Source organism: Alligator sinensis, unplaced genomic scaffold, assembly GCF_000455745.1.
Source record: "Alligator sinensis unplaced genomic scaffold, ASM45574v1 scaffold592_1, whole genome shotgun sequence".
In the NCBI taxonomy this organism is placed as follows: Eukaryota; Metazoa; Chordata; order Crocodylia; family Alligatoridae; genus Alligator; species Alligator sinensis.
Genome location: NW_005842214.1, coordinates 1,379,231 through 1,401,772, shown reverse-complemented (window position 1 = coordinate 1,401,772; position 22,542 = coordinate 1,379,231). Strand labels below are relative to the sequence as shown.

General features: G+C 46.1%; 1 protein-coding gene across 1 annotated transcript in view; it reads left to right on the top strand.

The window, feature by feature from the left end:
• The window catches only part of MAPK8IP1 (mitogen-activated protein kinase 8 interacting protein 1), a 58,074-nt gene that overhangs the window by 7,398 nt on the left and 28,134 nt on the right, over positions 1-22,542 (top strand). The window contains exon 2 of the mRNA XM_006026938.3: positions 8,139-8,244. Within this exon, the coding sequence (XP_006027000.1) occupies positions 8,139-8,244 (106 nt within the window). The remainder of the gene's footprint in view (positions 1-8,138; positions 8,245-22,542) is intronic.

The window sequence follows — 22,542 nt, the reverse complement described above, 5'->3', positions numbered from 1 at the left end:
TGTAGTATCACTGATACCCAGGAGGCCAATCCCCTTGTTAATGAGATGATCTCGCCACGCCCCCTGGGACCTGAAGCATTTGCTGGAAGTGACCTAGCCATCTTCTGTCTGCCTTCTGCTGTTGCAAAGGGTTTAAGAGCCCTCAAGAGATTCTAATGGCTTTGTCCAGGTCACTGGGGCTCCTTAAGGGGCTGAAGGAGGGAAGGGGATGTGGAGCAGTCCAGTTTAAAGTGTGTAAGTACCATGGACAGCAGTGTCACTTCCAGAATTTTAAGCTAGAGTCAACCCTCTGTTTTTGTGGGATCCCTGCCATGGTTTTGTCAATGTACCTCTGTCTGGAGCGGCAGCATCCTTGGCTGTGCTAGCCCTGGACATTTCAAGTTGTGAGGTCCAATGCTGCAGGACTTTTTGTAACATCCACATACCAGCTAGGATGAGGACAGATTGGAGAGTAGGTAGGGTTATGACTAGTGCCCTCCTGGGATTTAATTGTCAGCTAAAACCCTTGAAGCTGATAAATATGTTGATGAGTACAGTCTTGAGTCATGAAAGAACACCAAGAGTTATGATACAATGGGTGATCAAGCTAACAAAGCAAACCCTTTGATTATAGCAATGTACTCATATGAAAACTAGCTGGTGAAATTATAAACACCCCTTTCACCTCACTCCTCTGCAGCTACACACAGGGATATAGAAAGGGATGCACTCTCTTCACACTACATGAAAGAAATATTTATATGAGCAACCTAGACCAGATCAAGATGCAACTGACAATCTCTCCAAAGGCTTCCATGCAATCAGTAGCAGGAGCAAATGCCTGACCAAGTAGAAGGCTGTGTGAAAGAAGAGGAAGGGGGCAAACTCAGAAGGAAATTATAAGAGCAATTGAGCAAGCAGAGTAAGCTCTCAAGAGACAGGGCTGTCAAGCCCCCACATGCTAATTACTTCTGTTTCTCCAAGATTCAATGAGTCTCAGATCCCATCAGGTCTGGATGGGGGGACACCAGTTTACCTCGGCTCCTACCCCTCACCAGTTGTTATGGCAGTTGACAAACACACTATGCATAATTATCATCTGTGTCACAAATACTGAGCCTTCCTCCCTTCATGGGCACTTTGGGGCTCAGCAGCAGCTCATCTGTCCCTCACCTTGGTGTGATCTCTGTCTGTCCCTTACCTGGCTTCTACTGCAACTCCAGATCCTGGCCTGGCTTTTCTTTCACTCACCCTCTGCCAGCCTGCTGCTCTGCCCTTGGCTTTTGCCAAGTCTTACTTGTCCAGGAGCCCATCCTCAGGCCCTGACTTCTCCCTGCCCAAAGATTTCATTTTTACTCTGTATTCTCTTATTCTGGGTCCAGCCTAGCCCTGCATCAAACCCTGCCCATGTTCTAGGCCTGGCTTATCCCTGTGCCAAGGCCTACCAAGCCCCTTTTGAGCTCTGTGCCTCAGTTTCTCAACTTCTACCATGAACAAAGTCTTTTTTTACATTGCAGAGGGGCTGTGTGAGAGAGCATTTGCACAGCACTGGAGAGCAGAATGTTCTATATAAACTGTAAGCATTAGTGTTATTAGCAAAGCACAAAAGATCTTGCCTAGGGCCAGTAGGGAGCTTCTCCAGAAAAGTGCCTCCAGCTTGACCAGAATATTTTTCTAGCCCTTATGATTGTGAAGGTTTTCCAAATGCGACCCAAGCATGGCATGGCATGATGGCATCTACCTGAGTCTGCAGACAGATGGCATCAGTACTTCTGCTGCTGCTCAGGTAAAAACTGACCAGAGTCTAACTGGTTTTTATGGCAGCTTTTCAGACCCTTATGGAGAGCAGTGAACTTTATGGGGATGTGTTTCACTCTGTGGATACTTGTGAGGCTCTGAGCAGCAAAAACAGGGGTACAAGGGAGGAAGATAAAATGGAGGTGGGCAGTGGAGATCTATACCCACAGCAGCTGTGGGGTTCTTGAGCAGAAGGAGGGACCCTTTCATCCATCCAACAAATGAGGGGACTTCATAGGTATCAGACATCTACAAGGCAGTGCTGATAGGAGAGATGGAGCACTCGATATCCTTATCAACGATCTGAAAGATCATAACAAATATGACTGGTGAGGTTTGCAGATGGCACAACAATTGGTGGAGTGATAAGTAAAAACACATCAGCTCCATAAAGCAATTGGGATCACTTATTGTACTGAACTTCATTGAGCAGCATGCATTTTAATACAGCAGAGTCACGTATCTAGGAGGTCATACTTCAGGGATGGAGGATTGTATCCTGGAAACCAGTTGCTCTGAAAAGACTCAGGGGTCAGAATGGATAATATACTGATCAGTATGATGCAGTTTCTAAGAAAGCAAATGTGCTATTTGGATGCATATGCAAAGACTCTTTCTTGAGGAAGTCAAAGGCTGAAAGATGTTATTACCACTATATAAGACAGGGGTAGGCAACATTTTTTCGCTGGAGTGCCAAAAAAAACACAATGTCTACCTTGGAAGGTGCTGGAGTGCCGACATGCGGGAGCCCAAAGCAGCTGTTTGCAGCCTCCCAGCTGCCTGCTGTGAGCAGCCTGGATTCTGTGGCTGGCAGCCGCTGCTTAGAGCCCAGGCTGGCAGTGGTGTGCCAAGCAAAATGGCCTTGTGTGCCATGCTAGGCACACATGCTGGGGGTTGCTGACCCCCCATATAAGACATTAGCAAGACTGTCAGTGAATGCTGGGTCCATTTTTGGTGTCCACATTTTAAAAAGGATGTTGACAAGCTGGAAACAGTTCAGAAAAGAGCTACAAGAATTATTCAAAATCTGGGAAATTTGTCTTGCAGTGAGAGGCTAAAGAAACTTAACGTAGTTAATATAACTTATCAAAGAGAAGGTTCAGAGGTGATTTGATCACAATCTTAATCACTTCCCTGGAGAGGTGATATCTGATGGCACAGGGCTTTTTATCTGACTAGGCAAAAGCAACATCCAGTGGTTGGAAGCTGAAGCTGGACATGCCTAGTCTAGAAATAAGAGGCAAAATGTTGACAGTGAAGATAATTCACAACTTACCTAGGGAATGTGATGGATTTTCTATGCTTTGAGGTCTTTACATGAAGTTTGGTGTTTCTGGGAGATTTGCTTTAGTTCAACCACAATTATGGGTTTAATGCAGAAATCACTTGGTGAAGGCTTATGGCCTATGTTACTCAGGGAGCCAGACTAATTGTTTAGAATGGCCTTAAAATCTATGAAAAGTAGGTTTCAGAGAAAGGTATGTGAGAGGGGTCCCAGAACCCTCCCCTGTTCCCAAAGTTGGAAAGAGAGTTGGCTTCTCTCTAGACAGTGAGGCTCAAGCTTTGAGCTTGGAAGGTTTAGACCTCTAGCTATTAGGCCTCAGAAATATCATCAGATGTCTCAGAGCAAGGAGTTTGAGAGGTGGGAGGAAAAAAATACTACATAGAGAATGGAGGAGCAAGAAGGAAAAGCAGAAGCTGACACAGAAAGCAGGAAGAGATGCATTGTGATCTAAGAAAAGAGCTGAGGGAAGTACAGTGAAGCCAAGAAGAGAGCAATAGTGCAGTTAATCCCAGGGAGATGAAGCCAGTTTGCCAAAAGGCTGTTAAATAGAAAGTTTATCAGCAACACCTTGTGGTTCAGGGTAGCCCACAATGAAAAGTGCTCATGGCTTGTTTCCCTGAACAGCAGGTGGTGGGTTTGAAGGAGGGGGATGGCTGAGCAGGTGCTCTCCCCTGTGATTAGTACACTTGGACTCTGCTTTGGGTTGATGTTTTCAGGCCTGTTTATTGTTTTTCTTGCAACAGGGCCTTGGAAGTGCGGAGAGCTCACTGAGAGCCAGGGGTTTGCCAGCCTTGATGTGCATTGCTGTGTGAGGGGCCTGGGGGCACAGTACCCCTAACCAGGTCTCCTGCTGGGACACTCTGGTGGGGTGGCTTTGCTTTGCTCCTAAGCTTGAGGAATTTAACTTTTAAAGAACATAGTGGCTGTTGCTGCTCTACTGACTTCCCTCCACTCTTCTAAAGGCCTGAAATGAAACCAGCCTTACCTCCTGGTCCAGGGCAAGGCAGTTATGCTCACAATTATGCTGTGCCCAAAGCTATACGTTTGGTCTATCAGAGGGAAGGGGCATGGTAAGGGGCATACCTCCATGGTGCCCTGGGCAGACATTTATATGCATTTCTGAATGCTGTGCTGGCCCTTTAAATTTCTTTATGCATGTGAAACAGACAGTTCTCTCACTTGCAAATAAAAGCAGCCGAACATCCCATTCCCACTGGGGAGTTTGGCCTCTGGAAGAGGTTGGTTGGAGCCCTGAGCTGTAACTCACTAGAATGGGCAGGGACATTGCAAGGGCAGAGGAAGGTGGCTCAGCAGAGCCGGTATCATTGGTATGGTAACTTGATTCCCATTTTCCCCAGGCAGCAGGTGATGGGTGAAGCAGGAGCTGCTATTGATTAGGAGCCGGGCTGGCTGGCTGGCTGAGAGAATCCACATCCCAGGCAGAGCGCAGGGCCTGGCACCATCTCAGCTCTAGAGGCTATTTTTTTCCCCAAGACAGCTGATTCCATCTATTTTTAATGAGCTCCCCTAGATTGCGCAGTGGGGAGAGCAGACAGCAGCACAGGCAGCCACAGGCTCTGAGCTGGGGCAGGCTGAGGGGCCACACACATACCCTGCCTGGCTCCTCCTCTCCCTGGGGGGGAACTTCCTTGGACTGTATTGCTGAAGCCCCAAGGAAGGGGTTCCTTCTAAATGCATCTGGCTTTGAAAATGGAGTCAAGCACAGAAGAGGAAAGCTGGCTGGAGGATCAGTGGGAGAAATGGTAGGGACCTGGCTGGGACTGGGGAGTGTGTGTGGGATAGGGTGGGGGGTGTTTCTCTGCAGGTTTATATGGAAAAGGAAGGAGCAGCCCAGCATCTCTGGATTCATCCCTTCCCTCTGCCTGCACAGCAGGAGAACACTTGGCACAGACCAAGGTGCAAAGTTTATCAGCTGCGTATGCACCTGAAGGGTGTTTGGGTACAGAGGAAACCAAAGTAGCCTGGACTGCTGGACCCTCCCCATCGGTGTTAGTTCAGGGTCCATGTACTGGCAGCCCCTCAGTGGCTGAAGCATTGAGGCAGAAGTGCTTGCTGGCAAGGTGTGTTTTTTAACATTTTTAAACAGAAAGGAGGTAGAAGAGTAAAAGCAGGGGCCGGAGGGGAAAGGGGCTAATAGGGAAGCCTCGCTGGGGAAAAGAAGCTTCTTGGGTAGCAGCTTGGAGTTTGCAGCGTCCCCAGGGGTTGACCCAAACCCTGTATGTTCCAGTGCCAGGCACACAGGGTTCACTGCAGCAAGCAGCCTTCTGTATGCAGGCCTGCACTTTGCCTGCAGAGGCGGTCCCTGGGGAGGGGGAGTTGCCCCATGTCTGCTCTTCCACCATCCCACTGGGTAGTGGGGGGGTACAGCTGAGAATCCAGTCCTGCAGTGCTGTGAGACCTTCCCAAGAAGCTGCTGATCTTGTAAGGAGCCCACTTGGTTTAGCTCCAAAGAGGTCTCTCTCTTTCTGTCTCTCTCTCTCTCTCTCAGGCAGGGCCCTGACAGATGGCAGTGTGTGAGATAATGAGCATTAGTGGCATTTCCTGTCTGACCCCACTGACCTGGGTAACCAGAGAAGAAATCGATTTCCACTCTGAAAGACCACTATTAGTGTCTCTTTCCTTCCCCCACTTCCTGACAGAGGGGCCAGCAGTAGGGGAATGCAGGGCCTGATTCACCCTTGTTTGGCACCTAAAGCATTGCCTCCACTCCAGTTCCTGCCTGTTCTGTGCAGACAGGCACAAGACAGGGCAAGGTGGCACCTTAAAGATTAACTCATTCAGGGAGGCATAAGCTTTCATAGGCAGCAGCTTACTTTGTCAGATGCTCATGGCACAGAGACTTTCTCCTTTGCCCTTCACCAAGATGGACCCTACTCCACTGCCCTTCTGGGCACTGATAGGAGGCTGCGGATCAGAGGGGGAGTGGAAGGGGGCTGGATTCTATGAGGACAGACTCCCTGGTAAGCTTATTACCCTGTTCTCCGCACACCTCTGCTTCCCTGTGCCTGGTTCTGCAAGAGTGGACAGAGCACAAGGTGATCTTTCCTTCTCTTCACACCATCCATTCCCTCGCGGTTTTTAGCAGCAGGGGGACAGGTGTTTCTTCCCAGCTACACTGGTGTCTCTGGGGGACTCATCAAGGATGTGATTAGATGGCTTTCTGGCCTTGCAACTCTGGGCATTTCAGGGAACTCACAAGGGGTTAAGAAGTTCTCTTGACCATGGCTGCTGCTGGAGCATCCATGAGCAACGGGGATCTAAAATCTGGATGAAGGGCCTGAATCATGTAAGGCATCCCCTCATCCTTCTCCACTTACATTACCTGGAACTCTGACCAGTCCCTATTCTGCTCTTCAGCATCCATATCCTTTGCTTCTGTTTCTCTCTCTCTCTCTCTCTCTTCTGCTGTCTGAAAACCTTGTGCCAGCTGGATCCAGAGACTGGCTATGAAAATGGTCTGTGCAATGAAAAAGAAAAGATTTCTTCCCTGTCTACCCATGCACGATTTTCACCTGCTTAATTAAACTGTTTTGAAAATGATTTGAAGTTTAAACTGGTGCATACCCTTGTGCAGACATTCTTACACTTTATACTTCTGAAGCATAAGCTGTTTTTTCTACCAGGTCATGCTGAACCACAAGAATCTACTTGTAAACTGCAGTGTGTACACACATAACAGCATCAGTGGTTCCTAAATCAGTGTAAAACCTCACCTGTAGTTATAACTGTGCCAACTGGTATGTAGACAAGGTCTGAGACTGTTTAGTTTTGAGAGTTGATGAATATGGAGGCGTTCTAAATAATGACTGCTTTACAGCAGAGAAACTGGGAGTTGCTTTTCACACTGTCTGAGAATATAATGGGGCAAATTTAGCACTGCTGAAAGGAAATACTTTTTAAACCAGGTAAAATTTGTGTGTGGAACTGACTGCCACAAAATACCCCTGCAGCCGAGAGCATCGAAAGGTTTGACCCTTAAGTGGATAAAGAGAACATCAACAGTCTTATTAGAAGGGAATGGAAAATAAAGGGAAATGCTTAAACACTCTTACTTTTGGACTCCCAGATGTTAGGAGGAAACTTCCTCTGTGGGCAGGTTGCTCCATAAATCTCTGTGTAGATATCTACTACCTTTCTGTAGAAGGATTTAGCATTTGTCACTGACAGAGGCCACTGGTCCATCAGTTCTGGGCTGCCAATGCCTTTGTTCCTGATATAAGGTCTTGTCCCTAGAAGGTTAATTCTCGGCTCCTGCCCAGCTGTGCATTGGTGGGGACAGGGCCAGGTGAAAGTATGTTCTTCCTGTCCCACCTCTGCCCTACTTTCACTCCAGTGACCTCTTGTCTTGTTTTTTATAGTGGATGGTTACTACTTGTTCCTAGCAGAATTGTGTATGGTAGCTTTCATTCTCCCTGGAGACCACAAGGCCCTGCCAGGAGAGTGTGGCAACCCAAAGTCACCATTGTCCCAGGTGCCTGGCTGTGTCTCTAAGCTGCTGATCAGACCCCAATACAGTGTACCCCACACCAGAGTGTATGGAAGGGGTACACTGGTACGGTTCCCCACCAATATGCTTTCAGAGATGGCTTCCTGGGCCCTGCTGATGAAGAGTGTTTGGGCATTAAAGTGCAACAAACTCCAGGAAAGCAGGGATCCCCCAGGCTTGCCATGCTTTGACTGGATCAGAACCTGGCACTGAAGGAGGGGCAGAGCTACCAGGGAGGGGCCTTTATCCCTCTCTCCTACCCCAGTTACACTGCTGCCTGCTGGCATGTACCCAGTTGCACCACCTGCAGTTAGCCCAGGGCCAGGGAATGCGGTACTGCCCAGCAGAGCCCGTTTGTGGGTGCCTTGCAAACAGGTTAAAGTAATGACCCCTTCTTTCTCTTAGCTACACATTGGATAAAACTGGTTAACTTAGCCTACTAGGATTCCCATGGCCTGAGGCCCTGACAGTTCACCCCCAAATTGTATCCACTGCCCAGACAGCACTGAGGGCATTTCCCAGCAGATCAGGCCGGTTTGGCAGTGACTGCATGATCTTTGTCTCCGCCAGGCTCACCCACGATATCAGCCTTGAGGAGTTTGAGGATGAAGATCTCTCTGAAATCACCGATGAGTGTGGAATCAGTCTGCATTGTAAGGACAGCCTGGCTTCCCGGGTAAGCACGCTGACTTCCCCTGCAGATGATGGAGGTGGGAGAAGGGCAGAGAATATCCCACAAGGAGCTAGATTCTCGGGAGGAACCACGTCATCCACTCTCATTCTGAATGTACTAGCCTGACCATTGGAAACTGCAGGTCCCTGCTTCCATCACGCTTACTTGGACCAAGATGGAGCTTAGCAACTAGGATGTGAAGCATCTGTAGGCTGCATCTGTGTGAGGAATAAGGCTGCAGCAGGCTATGCTGTGGAATATTGTGGACCCAGTGGTGGCCAGTGCAGACCCTTTACCCTCCTGGCCGTCCCTCCTGCTGTCATTTGTGCTGATGCCATTTCTTCCCTACATGATGACCCTTCCTTCTCCGTCATCACCAACACAAAACTCCATTTTCTCCATGCTCAGTCAGAGGGAGCTCACACTCTGTCTGACTCTTCCACACTTCCTTTTACTCCCCAAGCCTCCTCCTACTACAAACACCTTAAAAAATACTGCATGTAGAGCCACTGCAGAAAAACTGTACACTTCTGGCTGATATCCTTGTGATTCTAAGCTCTAGCATTCTCTATCTGCAGTACCATGCTGGGGACTCCTATTACTGTGCTTTCTTGTCACCACAGGCGATGGACTGTGAAGCAGAAGGCCAAAGGCCATTAAGCTGTTGGGAACAGGCACGGGGACTCTATTCATGGAATAAGGCATTATTTAGCTACCCCCCTTCCCCAAGAGCTTGCCAAAGACAGGAGCCTGATCCCATGCAATCTCCATACCAGAACTGTTCAAAAGTTGGGGGGCAGGATTTCAGTAAGTGGGATTTGAAGGGAGAGAGAATATGACGGACAGTGGAATAAGGACACAGGGCTTGTCACCCTGACTAAAATCAGCCCTCCTAGTGTGGTATCCTGTCTCTGAAATAGTTCATACTGGCTTCTGAGGAAGGTTTGAGAAACCCAGAAAAGGACAATTATGGAATCCCCTGTTCAGAGCAGAAGTCCCCCAATACCTCATTGGATAGTACTTATCTTGTGTCTCCCAATGCAGGGGCATTTGTGTGCCTTATATGTTCCTAAACCCTGGGTAATGTAGCTTTGGATGTTCCCATTATCCCTTTACATATTAATTCTTCAAAAGTTCCTGGTATATGGGCAGAATACCAGAGTTACAAGCAAATGAAGGGACCAGGGGCAGAAATGGAGGTTGGGAAGAGTAATCTTCTGTGGGGTATAGAATAGGGAGCTGAGGTGATGGAGAGTACGGAGCCAGTAGGAATACTTATGTTCTCATTCGTAGTGGGCAGCAACAGGACAGACTTCATAGAGAAGGCCTGGACTGCACTGATGCTTGACTCTGGATTTCCATTTTTCTGCTGACAAAGCAACTTGACCAGAGTCTGGTAGACAGCAAAGCTGCCTGAGATTCAGTCGATACTGGAGTGATGGGGGATGGGAGAGGACAAACAACATCAGACGATGTATCAGCCTCCTTCCTGACTACCACAGCAGCAGTAGCCAAGAGCAGTCTGTATTGCCTGCACCCTTTATATACAGAGCACAGTGTTCCCTTCATCTGGGCCTAGGACCATGTCCTGCTGTGATGGTACTGTCCCAGTGCATTCTGCATGGGCATCTCCTCTGGAGCACATGGGTCCTGAAGCTGGTGCAGAAGGCAGTTGTTGTCTGCTTATGCACCAGGTCTTTGCTGGGAGTGTGCATAGACTGCTGCTGGAGGATCTCCACTGGGTGGAAATTAGTTTCCAACTAGTGTATGAGGTGTTGGTCTGGACCCTTCAGGCCCTAAAGGCCAGATTTCCAGTGGCATTTAGTGCTGAAGACAGAGGGATTTTCAAAAGTGCCTTGGAGCTTCCCCTGCCTATGCACATTTGTGAACCTCCCTAGGTGGCTCCTGGCAGCTTTAATCAATTAAATGCCTACATATACATAGCCCCAAAGGGTTGTGGGCCTGATTACCTGAGCCACACCACTCTTCGTGGTGTCCTGTGGCAGCTGAAATCTGCTGACGTGTCTGAGCTGTGAACTCCTGTCAGGGGATTAGCACCCCTCAGCTGTGAAGCTGATACCTTCCCTTCCCTCTGGGCCTGAGACAGCCCTTGCCATCTGACCATCAAGCTGTGTTGAAAGGCTCAGGTGCAGGTCTCGGGGAAGAAGGTCCGATAGCATTGCTGGTGGTGTGTCCAATGGATGAGGCAAGGGGATTTCCCTGTTCATCAGGGATTAGACCTGAACATTGTGTCAGCCCCTAGGTACAGCAAAACAGGTGCGATATGAAAGGTCCAATAACCCACTTCCTGAAGCAGGAATGTGTGTCAGGTGGAACAGAGATGTGCTGGCCATGATTTAATGTGTTAAACCTCAGCAGAGAGTTCAGAACGGGAATACACAACACTGCCTGCCTATCCCATTGACTCACACATATTCTCACACACAGGAGCAGGTTACAAAGGCTGAGCTAGACAATATATCAGGGCTAAATCACAGCAGCATCACTTCTGTGTTCACTTGAGGCCTTATTTTTTTGTCCATTAAATAGATGGTGCCTTAAATCTTCCTTGGTCAATACCAAAGGATAACAGGTGGAAAACGCAGGCTGCTGGCGAGCCCAGGGAATCAGCAAGCAGATTGCCAGTTTTGGATAAAAGTGAAACTGGCTGCTATGAGGAATTAGATGAAATAAAAATGGCTCCTCTGACTCCAAGGCATCTCCAACATGTAAATCCCCCATCAACCTTAAACATGCTGCTGAATGCCAATGAGTCCTGGAAAGGGTTCAAACTGCAGTTTAAACGGTCTGTTAAAACCATGGGGTTTACTAACATGGAGAATGAATGCAAAATTGCACTGGTTTTAATAGCAGCAACAGTAGATGTTTGCAGTATATTCTATGCTATGGAGAAGAATGCTTTGAAGAAATTGGAAAGATGTAATGATTGTTGTGTCCATGGAAAGAAAGAGAGAGATGGGCTATGAAAGAGAGAGAGTTTGGAGGAGGACCCAGAGAGAAAGAGGAATGATGGAGGAGTTGGTCAAAGCCTACAAAATAAAAAGCTGGCCTTGTGGACTGAAATATCAGGATTCCCTCAGTAAGAGACTAAATACTTTTATGGTACAGCAGTAACAAAGTATGTGAAGAAGGCCAAATACCTAGTATTTAGAAAGACTAATACTGAGTATATATAGTATTTAGTATATCATATTTAATATTTAGAAAATCAAGGTTTTCTAAAATGCCCAATGACTTGGGGTGCCTCAATTTTGAGGGCTGAAGCTGAAACACTTTAATTCAGTGGTGCCTAACCTTTTTTCTCCCTTGGGCTGGATGGACAATGCTCAGTCCATTCATGGGGTGGATCCACCCAGAGGGCCCAATCCAGTGCTCAAGGCAGTAAGGCAGGGCGCAATCTGGCTATGTGAGGGAGTTGGAGACTGGTTTGGCCCCACAGGGGAAGGGGGCATGGCCCAGCCTCAGTCTGCACACAGGGGGCAAGGGAGCATGTCTGGCTCTGATCCAGCTGCATGGAGAATAGAAGAGGGTGTGGCCCGGCCCCCATCCAGTCCCTCAGGGCTTGGGAATTTGGCATCAGGGAGATGTGGCAGTATGACTTGCTACTGCTCCCCCATCACCAAATGTCCCAACCCATTGGGAACCCTGTGGGCCAGGTGCCATGGCTCTACAGGCTGCATTTGGCCTGTGAGCCAGAGATTGAGCACCCCTACTTTGCTTTTCAGAGGTCAGATAGTTTTAAGGTATCTCAGTCTTACTAAAAATTAAAGGCTAAGGGAAGGGACTGCCATGCCAAACCTGGATGGCTGTCAGAAATGAATATAGCGAATACCAGAAAATGTCCAGAATATTAAAGGCAAGGCAGGTAGTGACTCCTATACGAACAGTTGCATAGCATCTGATGAAATAGGCTGTAGCCTATGAAAACTACTCTTTTCTGAATGAGTTAGCCTTTAAGGTGCCATCCTGCCATGACTTCTGCTTGACATGTTAAGCTAATATTTTCAGTTGCTTACAGCTTTGCTAAACTAATTATTTGATCTGGTTTTTTTTTTCATTCTAAGTATCTGCCTCCTGGTGAAATTTTTGGGAAAGGTTTCAGCCAAAATAGATCCTCAGTTTCTGGGAGTGAGGTTAAGGGAAAATACATTGTTTTACCCGTTTAGAGAAAATTCCTACACCTTTTCATTGATAAACTTCAGGTCATCCATGGTTGAAGAGACTTGAAAACTTGGAAGAAGCTGCTTTGGTATCAGAGAGATCCCTTTAATTAGCCCTCTAAAATCTTTCCAAATTTGGCTAGATTTTGTGAGCTCCTGAAAACTTAGTTCACAGATGTTCAGTAAAAACCCGTTAAGAGTTGTGCAGCTAAATTCTCTGAAGATCCAATGCTCTAATCTAGCCCCTATGTCAAATGATTGATGAGCAGACTAAGGTCACGGACAGACATTACATTTATAATGTTACAAGGCTGAATTTAAAGTGCATATAGGACTACAAAAAGTGGGTGTACATATGTGCACCCTGCCTATCACACTACAAAATGGTGGAAGCACTACAGGAATGGTCCTGTCTGAAATGGGAATTTCTCACTAGTGCTGTGTTTTGTAGGGTTGTATGTAATGTCTGTACAGTATGTGTCGCCTCAAGGGTCTCTTCCTTAGAAAACAGAAAGAGAGCAGCAGGCTGCAGAACACACCAATGGGAAGCAGAAATGCAGCGCAACAGGACCAGGAGTGGCTGCTCTGTTTGCTGTGGCAGTATCCTACAGTGGCAACTGGGACCACTGCTGGCCCCAGGGTGGCAGGTACGGTGCTGCCTGACCTTTCACTATCAGTGATCAGCTTGCTATCCATTACTGGCAGATTTCCTAATTCCCCTATACTGGCAGGAGAGAGCAGACTGCCAGTGACCTGGCTCCCCTGAGTGGGAGCAAAGGAGCAACCTCCTATCACTCCCTGGCTGTAGAGCATGCCTTTGTGGAGATTTTGTAGTGCTCCAGCCAGGGAACTATACATGAGGGTATGCCCCTCTTAGTTTTTGTAGTGCTGCAAATGCACATTTGCCAATGGTCTAAGTAGACATCATCCCAGCATAGTTACTAAGCATGCTCCAGCTCAGGGCTGCAGGAGCTGAGCAGGACTTCCCATGAAATTGTTTTTTCTAGGTGTTCAGGATGGCACTAAGCAGAAGACTCTAAAGCAGATTGGCTGCCATGTGCTCTCAGTGCTTCCCTTTAGTGGTGAAAAGGCAGCATGGAAGAGTAGGAGGAAACTGTCTGACTAGACTGTAGAGGGTGAGGCTCCAGTGGGCAGACAGAGGGAAGGAACTGGATATCTCTCAAGTATATATAGCCATGGGAGACTAGGAGGAGAGCTGAGGGAAAGAAGCTAAAAAGGGGTGGAGGGCACTGGAATGAGGAACTGGGGCTGGAGTTTGAGCTGGCACCCAAAGATCCAAGATGGGGATCCTGTGCCTGGAACAAAGCAGAGGTTTTTGGAAAAAATATGTGATCCTATAAGTAGAAAGTAGAAACCATATTGTAATGTATCCACACAAAGGTGTGAATTAGAGTTGCCTAGGTAACCTTAATTTAGGCTTTTTCTAACTTTGCAATGTAACCTTCTCTTAAGGTAACAATTTTGGTGTAATAAGCCCCTTTGACAAAAAGTGCAGGTACATCAGGAACGAGCATGGGTTAAAAGGACAAATGTGAGGATTCCTCCAGGGAGGCAGCGTGCAACAAAGAAAGAAGGCTCACGCTTGCAAGAATGACAATTAAGGTTATTAACAGGTGACATATATGGGACATACAAAATCACTTGGGGAGTATAAGTGAATGTAATGACAGAAGCAGCACTAGAGAAGTTTCAAGGAAGTACAGAGCCAGAGTCAAACAGGAGAAGGTCAAAGAGCTTTCATATCTAATTCAAGGCCTGGGTGAATTCCTAAAGGCAAGCTGGGGAAATGAGAGCTTGTAGAATTTTATGGACAAAAGCAATCAGGAAGTGGTTTATACACATAAAAAGGGGCTTAGTCCAGTCAGGAGGTGTATGCCAAAGAAAGACAGTAATTTGTAATAAAGAGCCAGACATGCAAAGGCTATAGCATCACATGAGAAAGTGCTCACAGGACAGGAAGAATCATTTGGTGACAAGTAATTAGAGGAGGTCACACTAGTACTCATGGGCGGAGAAGTACTCAGAAAGAGGCTTGAGAAAAAGCTGCATCACATGACCAACAGACATCATTTCCTAGAACAGGAGAACCAATGGAGAGGGTAGAGGCCTTCGTAACTGTAGGGTCACAAGGGGAGCAGTCTCAAATTTGGTGTTGACCTCAAGGAGCTGAACAAGAACATTGCAACAGGGACATTTCCATTTGCCCGCTAGAAATAAAGCAGTTGCTGAGATGGCAGAAGCCAAATTCTTTAGCAAATTGGAGGCATCAACATGATCTTGGCAGATTCCCCTGGACATAAAGCTTGCACTTGCAATGTACCATTCGGCTGCCTCATGAGGCTGCTTTTCAGAATATATTTGGCACCAGGAAGTGCTTCTTTGCACAATGTCCCAGATGCTGGAAGATCTCCCAGGAGTGAATATCTACTTTGATGCCATCATAATCCATGGTGCTATCACTACTGAACTTGAAGAGTAACTGCAGAGGGGAAGGGAAGCCTCAAAATGGAAGATCAAGCATCCATTAGGAGTTACCAAAATCACCTACAGAGCAAAGAGGCTGACTATAAAATTCAAGCAGAATTGAATATGCCTGGGCTCAAACATAAAAAAAATCAGAGGTCACAAGGAGTGATCAGTAATTTCAGACCAAGAAGTGGTTCATATGCTGAAATGCTTTCACAAAAAGATTGAATGAAGCTGGATGTCAGAGCATGACAGAGGTCAAGGATTTGTAGCATGTACTGACATCAGCACTAGCATGGCAATGCTCTGACATACTGAAGAGTTCAATCTCTCAACAGCTGTTTCAGGAAGAGACATGGGACTGAGGCTGCTGGTAACGTATGCAGCAAGGATTATGACAATGGCAGAAAATGTACAAATCAAATATGCTAGGCTTTGCCTATCACTGTGCAAAATTTCATGACCTGTTGTAGCTGCCACTTTTGATTCAGAGATGGACCATGACCCAGAGGCAGTGATGAGGAGATGAGAAGTACAGCCAAGGCTCTAGCCATTGCTTTGCTAAGTGCAAAAGGATGATATGACCCTGCCATGGTGTTGCATAGCAATTATATACATAATATCAAGAGCACATGTTCCATTTGCTGTCTCTCAGCTAGATGACCTAGAACAAACAGTGATAGTACATGTAAACATGATGGCAAAAGCATGGTAAGGCATACTTGTCAGGAATATGGGATGAACTCAATAGAAACCAAAGATAAAACACAATGAGCAGTAATGCAAGCTATAGGTAATGGAAGGAGAAATCAATGTTTCTCACCTTCACATTCCTAATATTTGTAATGAGCCTTTAGAGAAAGGTACAGAAAGAAGAGTCCTTCCCATAGAGATGAGGAAGAAACTGCTGAACAGAGGTATGATTGCCCTTAGAAAAGGAGCCATATTCTGGATAGAGAGGAACAGAAAATGTTTATTGATGAAGAGGTTGAACATGAGTAGAACCTGCTGGAGGGATCGATGTGCACAGCAGAAAGATTCTGTGAATAACCTGCAGTTTCTGAGGACAAAGTCTGAATGGATTTGTTTGTCTGGGTAAAACATAATGACCTCATCATGGACTATTTTAGCCACTTTCCAAAAATAGTGACATTTAGACACACTGCTGTTTCAATGTGATTGGGCCTATAAATCCAATGTTCTTATATCATGAGACTCCATAAAATGCCAGAGACTATAGCAATGGACAAAGGAACACATCTCAAGAATGAGGAATATTTGTGGAGTTTGCTGAAACTTCTGAATGTCGGCATCAGACATGGACAGATTAGCAGAATGTGTAGTGAAGGTTTGCTCAGCAAAAGCAACTGATGCCAAAGTAGAGCCATATTTAGCACTGCTTACCTACAGAAGTAAAAAACCACCAGCAATCTTTTATAATAACATATGTCCTCTTATCAGACACAAGACAACCCAGAGAGGGCAAATAACAGCGTTTTGGCAAAGAGGCCAGACAACTTAAAATAGAAAATTATAACAGAGACAGACAATTGTCACCATAGATATTTTTTAGCTACTCAAAGACTGTTTGAATTTAATAGATTGGTTACAGGCCAGAACAGGCTGCCCTGACTAAATGGATACCCTCCTCATTCATTTTCATAATCTGCAGAAAATGGAATATTTTATGTAGAAATACTAAACATCTGCTAAAAATACCTGAGAAACAGAAAATGACCTGTCCTCAGAACTGAGCAGAAACCCAGGAGGTGAATCGATCCTGGTCTTGACTTTGTGAGAGAGACTGAACAGGCTATTGAAGACATGGACCCAAAAAAGAGCTTCACAGAAAATCTGCAAGACATGATATTAAAAAGGCTGCTTGAGAACTATTTTACCATACCAATTCTACAGTAGATTCTTCCTTATTGCATGTCAGTTATTTGTATATTTTGGTTATTTGAATATTTTTCCATAGGACAAAAACCACATGCTGTCTATTCAATTAAACTCCAACCAGTTATTTGCATATCATCCTTTTCATATTACAGTTTATTGTATGAGCTAAAACTAGAACATGAAACACAAAGACTGGTTAATAAGAATACAAAGACTGAGCAATGCAAAAAAACCAAATTTCCCACTCACAATTTATCATAATATTTCAAATTATGGAATGGTTTTGTAATCTGGTGAATGACTGGAAGTGGCTCTTTCTCATTTTAACATTAATAAGCACATTTCTTTTTTTGAGGTGGACTTGATGGGCTTCCTGTCATGAACTACCTGTTCACCCATATTGGATCATTCTGTCAGTGGCAGGTCTAAGAGAAAGAAAATGGATTTGTTTCATGTGGGATTTTTATTTATTCTCCACAGAGTCTTTAGGAGCTGACAAAAATATGTGCAACAGCTTGCAATTCAGTGCTTCATTATGATTAGGAATTACGTTACCCACTTCCAGTTATATATATAACAACATAATTACACAAATAAGCAGACTGTTATTTAACAGACTGAGATGTATAGATATCTATATCTATACATCCCAGTCTGTTAAGTAGCATAGTCTGCTTATTATGTAATTTTGTTGGGAAAATAGAGCTAGGCAAATACTGGGAATCTGCTATACTGAAAAAAGTAGATAGGAGGACTGTAATTGTTAAAAATGTGTTCAGTCAAGGAATGAAGGAGATTTTAAAAGGAAGGATGCTATTGAAGGGTTAAGCTTCAGCAAGGAGTTCATAGTTGCCACACTACATGCAGGGCAGCATGCCTTACTATACAGTCTGTTGACTCCTGCAGAGATGGGGAAGCTGATTACACAGACAGGGAGTGCAGCCAGACTAGATTACAGCCACAGTAAGGCTGCTTACTGTATATGTTTGGTTTTTTCCTGACTTGTTGAATAAATAAGTGACCCTAAACCCTCCTGAGTTATCATTAAAATGCCACAGCAGCTCTGCCAGGTTGCCTTGGAGAAAGGCATTTCCTATATTTAAGTGCCTGGGACTCTAAATTTGGGCTAAATCACTTCAACATAGCCACTCATTTTGGGAGCATCAGTGTTTGTGTGCCGAACTGGAGAAGTTGGGTTTCAGACAGTCGAGGGCTGAGTGCCCACCGCTCCCTCGACTTCAGCTGCACTTGGAAATGCTGTGCTGGGTTTCTCTCGCAGCATTTGGGGAGCTGCCCCCACATCCCACCATGCTTCTTACAATATCACTGTGTAGTATCAGGCAATGTCCTGCAGGTGGCAGCCGAGGTCAGGAGTAATTTGCGTAGGTCTCACTGGAGCCTGCAGCATCTCAGCTGGCGGAGCATTTGGCCACTGCAGTCCTGCTGGTACTCTGGGGCAGCTGCAGCCAAACAGCTGATGCTGAGGTGGTAACTTGGCTTTTCTCAGGCTGCTGAAAATTGCCTGGATGATTGAAAGGAGGCAGGAGGGTGCAGTGAGGGAGTAGCTAAAGCCTAGCTTATGATATTAGAGGGAATTACAGCTCTGGCACTTTGAAGCTGCTCAGGATGTCCTGCATGAATCTCCCTGAGTTTGTTTTTCTCTCTCAGGGTTATAAATAAACTGCAAAAAATGTGCCCAGTCAGAGGCTTCATCTCTTTGTTGTCTTTACCCTACCCTTCCATCTTGCAATGCCTCGGCTCTCTGCTGCCCTGCCTGAAGAAGCAGACAGGAAGCTAGGACTTGGACATGCGATCAGCTAATCTCAAGGCCAGTGGGCCAAGGCAGCTACTGTTTGATGGACCTATTAATAGTGGGCAGTGCTTGCTTTTGTGCAGCACCCTTTCCCTGCTTCACCTGCAAGACCCTCTCTGTGCATTACATTTCTACCATGTTTAACATGATCAGCATAAGTGAGCAGGGTGAAATATGTGCACCCAATTTAAAGCATCATAGCATAGGAAATGAGCCATAAAAATGTTCCACATATAATGTAGAACATTTTTGTGGCTGGTTTGTATGGCCAGGAGAGCAGGGGAGAACAGTGAGAATGCTGAAAGATTTAGGACACTAAACCTGTAATGAAAAGTTGAAGGAATTGTTGAATGTTGAATTTTTTTGTGGCTGGCTTGTATGGCCAATTTAACTTGTGGCCAGAGCTAACAATCAGCTGATTGTCAGTCCCAGGGCCCAGGATGAACTGGGGTCTGAAATCGTCCCAGGACCAGCAATCAGTTGATTGTTGGCCCCAACCTGAGGCTGGAGCAAGGGGAAAAGCCAAAGGGGTCCCCACTTCAGGATTTTAAACCCCATGCCTGGCAGCTGTGGCTGGGCTGTCAGGGTGCAGGGGATCAGAAGCTCCCATTGAGGGGAGCTGAAGGGGTTCCCCCCTCTGGGGACTTTAAACTTTGGTCCCCCAGCTTCCTCTACACCAAGAGCTTCTGATCCCCCATGCTCAGCAGCCTGGCCAGAGCTGCCAGGTGTGAGGTATTGACAATCAGCTGATTGTCAGCTTCATCCTTGACAGCCCCAGATTTGATTCAAACCTGGGGCTGTCTGGGCCAAAGCTAAAAATCAGGTGATTGTATGCCTTGACAACCCTAGGTGGGCCAGACCTGGGACTGTCTGGGGTTGGAGCCAACAATCAGCTGATTGTCAGCCCCTGACCCAGGACAGCCCTGGGTAGACTGGACCTGGAACTGTCTGGCCAGGGCAGCCAGTCATCTGATTGTCAGCCCTGCAAGGGGGGGCTGCTTTCCAGTGCAGGGAGGCCAGGTTTATTATCCCAGGCTCCCCCTGCACTAACAATGTGTGGCAGGGCAGGAAGCACGATAGTTGGGGTCGGGAATCAGATCCTATTGCACCATTAAGTGAACATGTGCCAGGGACTTAAGCATCATCACATATCTGGCATCTTGCTTGCTTTTTCTTGCATGCATTCACATGTGCTCTTGTTTGGACTCTGGTCTTATGATGTCTGTTACTGTACCCAGAGCAAGTACATTTCCTGGATTGGGGGTTTCAGTGAAAAGGCCAAATCTAGAGTTCATTTCATAGGAGTTATATGTGGCACTGGAAGAGACTCCATGCTCTAGTGCAGAGGTTCCCAAAGTTTTTCTTACTGTACACCCCCTTCAGATTTACCAACTGCTGCATACTCCTACCAGCATACATGTTGTCTTTTAACCCCTTAAATGCCAGTTATTATAATAATGACAATTAAATCTAGCATTACACAATTTCTCCCATGTACACCCCAGAAATGTCTTGCATACCCCTGGGGGTATGTGTACCACAGTGTGGGGACCCTTGCTCTTGTGCATCCCTCATCTTTGAGGCACGATCAAGTATATACTGACTGTTCTTAACAGATACTTGTCCAACCTATTCTTAAGGAGCTCCAGTAATGGTATTCTCCAGTCTTCTTAGGCAAACTGGCCTAAACTTATTCTTACAGTTAAACTGAAGATTTAAAATGCTGTGCTTTTCTGACCTTGAACCTGTTTTACTGGAATTTAAGACAATTCCTTCTTGTCCCACTCTGAGTGGATAGAGTGAAAAATAGCTCACTACTCTCTATAGAAGAATGTTTTACATAGTGGAAGACCTTTATATACCTCTTTAGGTCTTCATTTTTTCTAGACTAAATAAACCTGGGCAGCACAGTTTGGGGAGGAGGTGAGCAGGCAACAATGGCAAAAGAACAGGTTAGGGACTATTTAGAAAATCTGGACATATACTAGTCCATGGGTCCAGGTGGGATGCACCCAAGGGAGCTAAGGGAGTTGTCTGATGAGATTGCAGAGCCACTGGCCATAATCTTTGAAAACTCATGGTGATCAGGAGAGGTCCAGGACGACTGGAGAAGGGCAAACATAGTGTCCATATTTAAGAAAGGGAAAAAGGAGGATCCAGGGAAGTACAGACCAATCAGCTTCACCTCAGTCCCTGGAAAAATCATAGAGCAGATCCTCAAGGACTCCATTTCTAAGGATCTGGAGGAGAAGAAGGTGATTAGGAACAGTCAGCATGGATTCATCAAGTCATGCCTGACCAACCTGATTGCCTTCTATGATGAGATGACTGACTCTGTAAATGCGGGGAGACCAGTGGATGTGGTATACCTGGATTTTAGCAAGGCTTTTGATATGGTCTCCCAAAAAATTCTTGCAGGCAAGCTAAGGAAGTATGAGCTGGATGAAAGAACTGTAAGGTGGATAGAAAACTGGCTGGAGTATTAGGCTCAGAGGGTAGTAATCAATGATGAGAAGACTTGATGTCTTGGGACATCATCCAGGACTTGATGGCTTGATGTCTAGTTGGAAGCCAATATCAAGTGGAGTGCCCCAGGGGCTGGTCCTGGGGCCGGTTTTGTTCAATGTCTTCATTAACAACCTGGAAGTTTGCATGGAGTGCCCCCTCGGCAAGTTTGCAGATGACACCAAGCTGGGGGGAGTAGTACGTACACTGGTAGGGCTCAGATTCAGAGTGACCTAGACAGATAGGAGGGTTGGGCTCAAAGAAATCTCATGAGGTTCAACAAGGACAAGTGCACAGTCCTGCACTTAGGATGGAGCAGTCCCATGGACCAGTAGAGGCTTGAGGTAGACTGGCTGGACAGCAGCTCTGCAGAAAAGGACCTGGATGTTACAGTGGACAATAAGCTGAATATGAGCCAACAGTGTGCCCTTGTTGCAAAGAAGGCTAACGGCATACTGGGCTGTGTTGGTAGGAGGGTTGCCAGCAGGTCAAGGGAAGTGATTATTCCCCTCTATTCAGCAGTGGTGAGGCCATATCTGGAGTACTGTGTTCAGTTTTGGGTCCCCCGCTACAGAAAGGATGTGCTCAAATTGGAGAGAGTCCAGTGGAGGGCATCAGAAATGGTGAGGGACTGAGACACATGACTTCTGAGGAGAGGCTGAGGGAACTGGGTTTATTTAGTTTGGAGATGAGAAGACTGAGAGGGGATTTAATAGCAGCCTTCCACTACCTGAAGGGTGGGGGTTCAAAAGAGGATGGAGCTAGACTATTCTCAGTGGTGGCAGTTGATAGAACAAGGAGCAATGGTCTCAAGTTGCAGCAAGGGAATTTAGTTTAGATATTAAAAAGAATTTTCGCACTAGGAGGGTTGTAAAACACTGGAACAGGTTACCCAGAGAGGTTGTGGAATCTCCATCCTTGAAGGTTTTCAAAACTGGGGTAGACAAAGCTTTGGCTGGGATGATCTAGTTGGGGATGGTTCTGCTTTGAGCAGGGGGTTGAACTAGTGACCTCCAGAGGTCCCTTCCAATCCTAATTTTCTATGATTCTGTGATTCTAACCCAATTTCTTCAACTTTCCATCACTGGTTTAGCATTCTAAATCTCTCATCATTCTTACTGTTCTCCTCCGTTCTCTCTCCAGTTTGTCTGTATCTTCCTTAAAGTGTTGTGCCCCACATTAGACACAGTGCTCCAGCTGAGGCCTCACCCACACAAAGTGGAATGAGATTATGCCCACCCATGACACTTCAGTTAACTTGTTTCAGAATGCGATTTGCCTTTTTTACAACAACATCCTATGGGTGGCTCATACTTGACCTGGGATCCACAATAACTCCCCAATCCTTTTCTGTGCTTCCTGCTGTCCAGCCAGTTATTTCCCATGTTGTATTTTATACATTTAATTTCTCCTTCC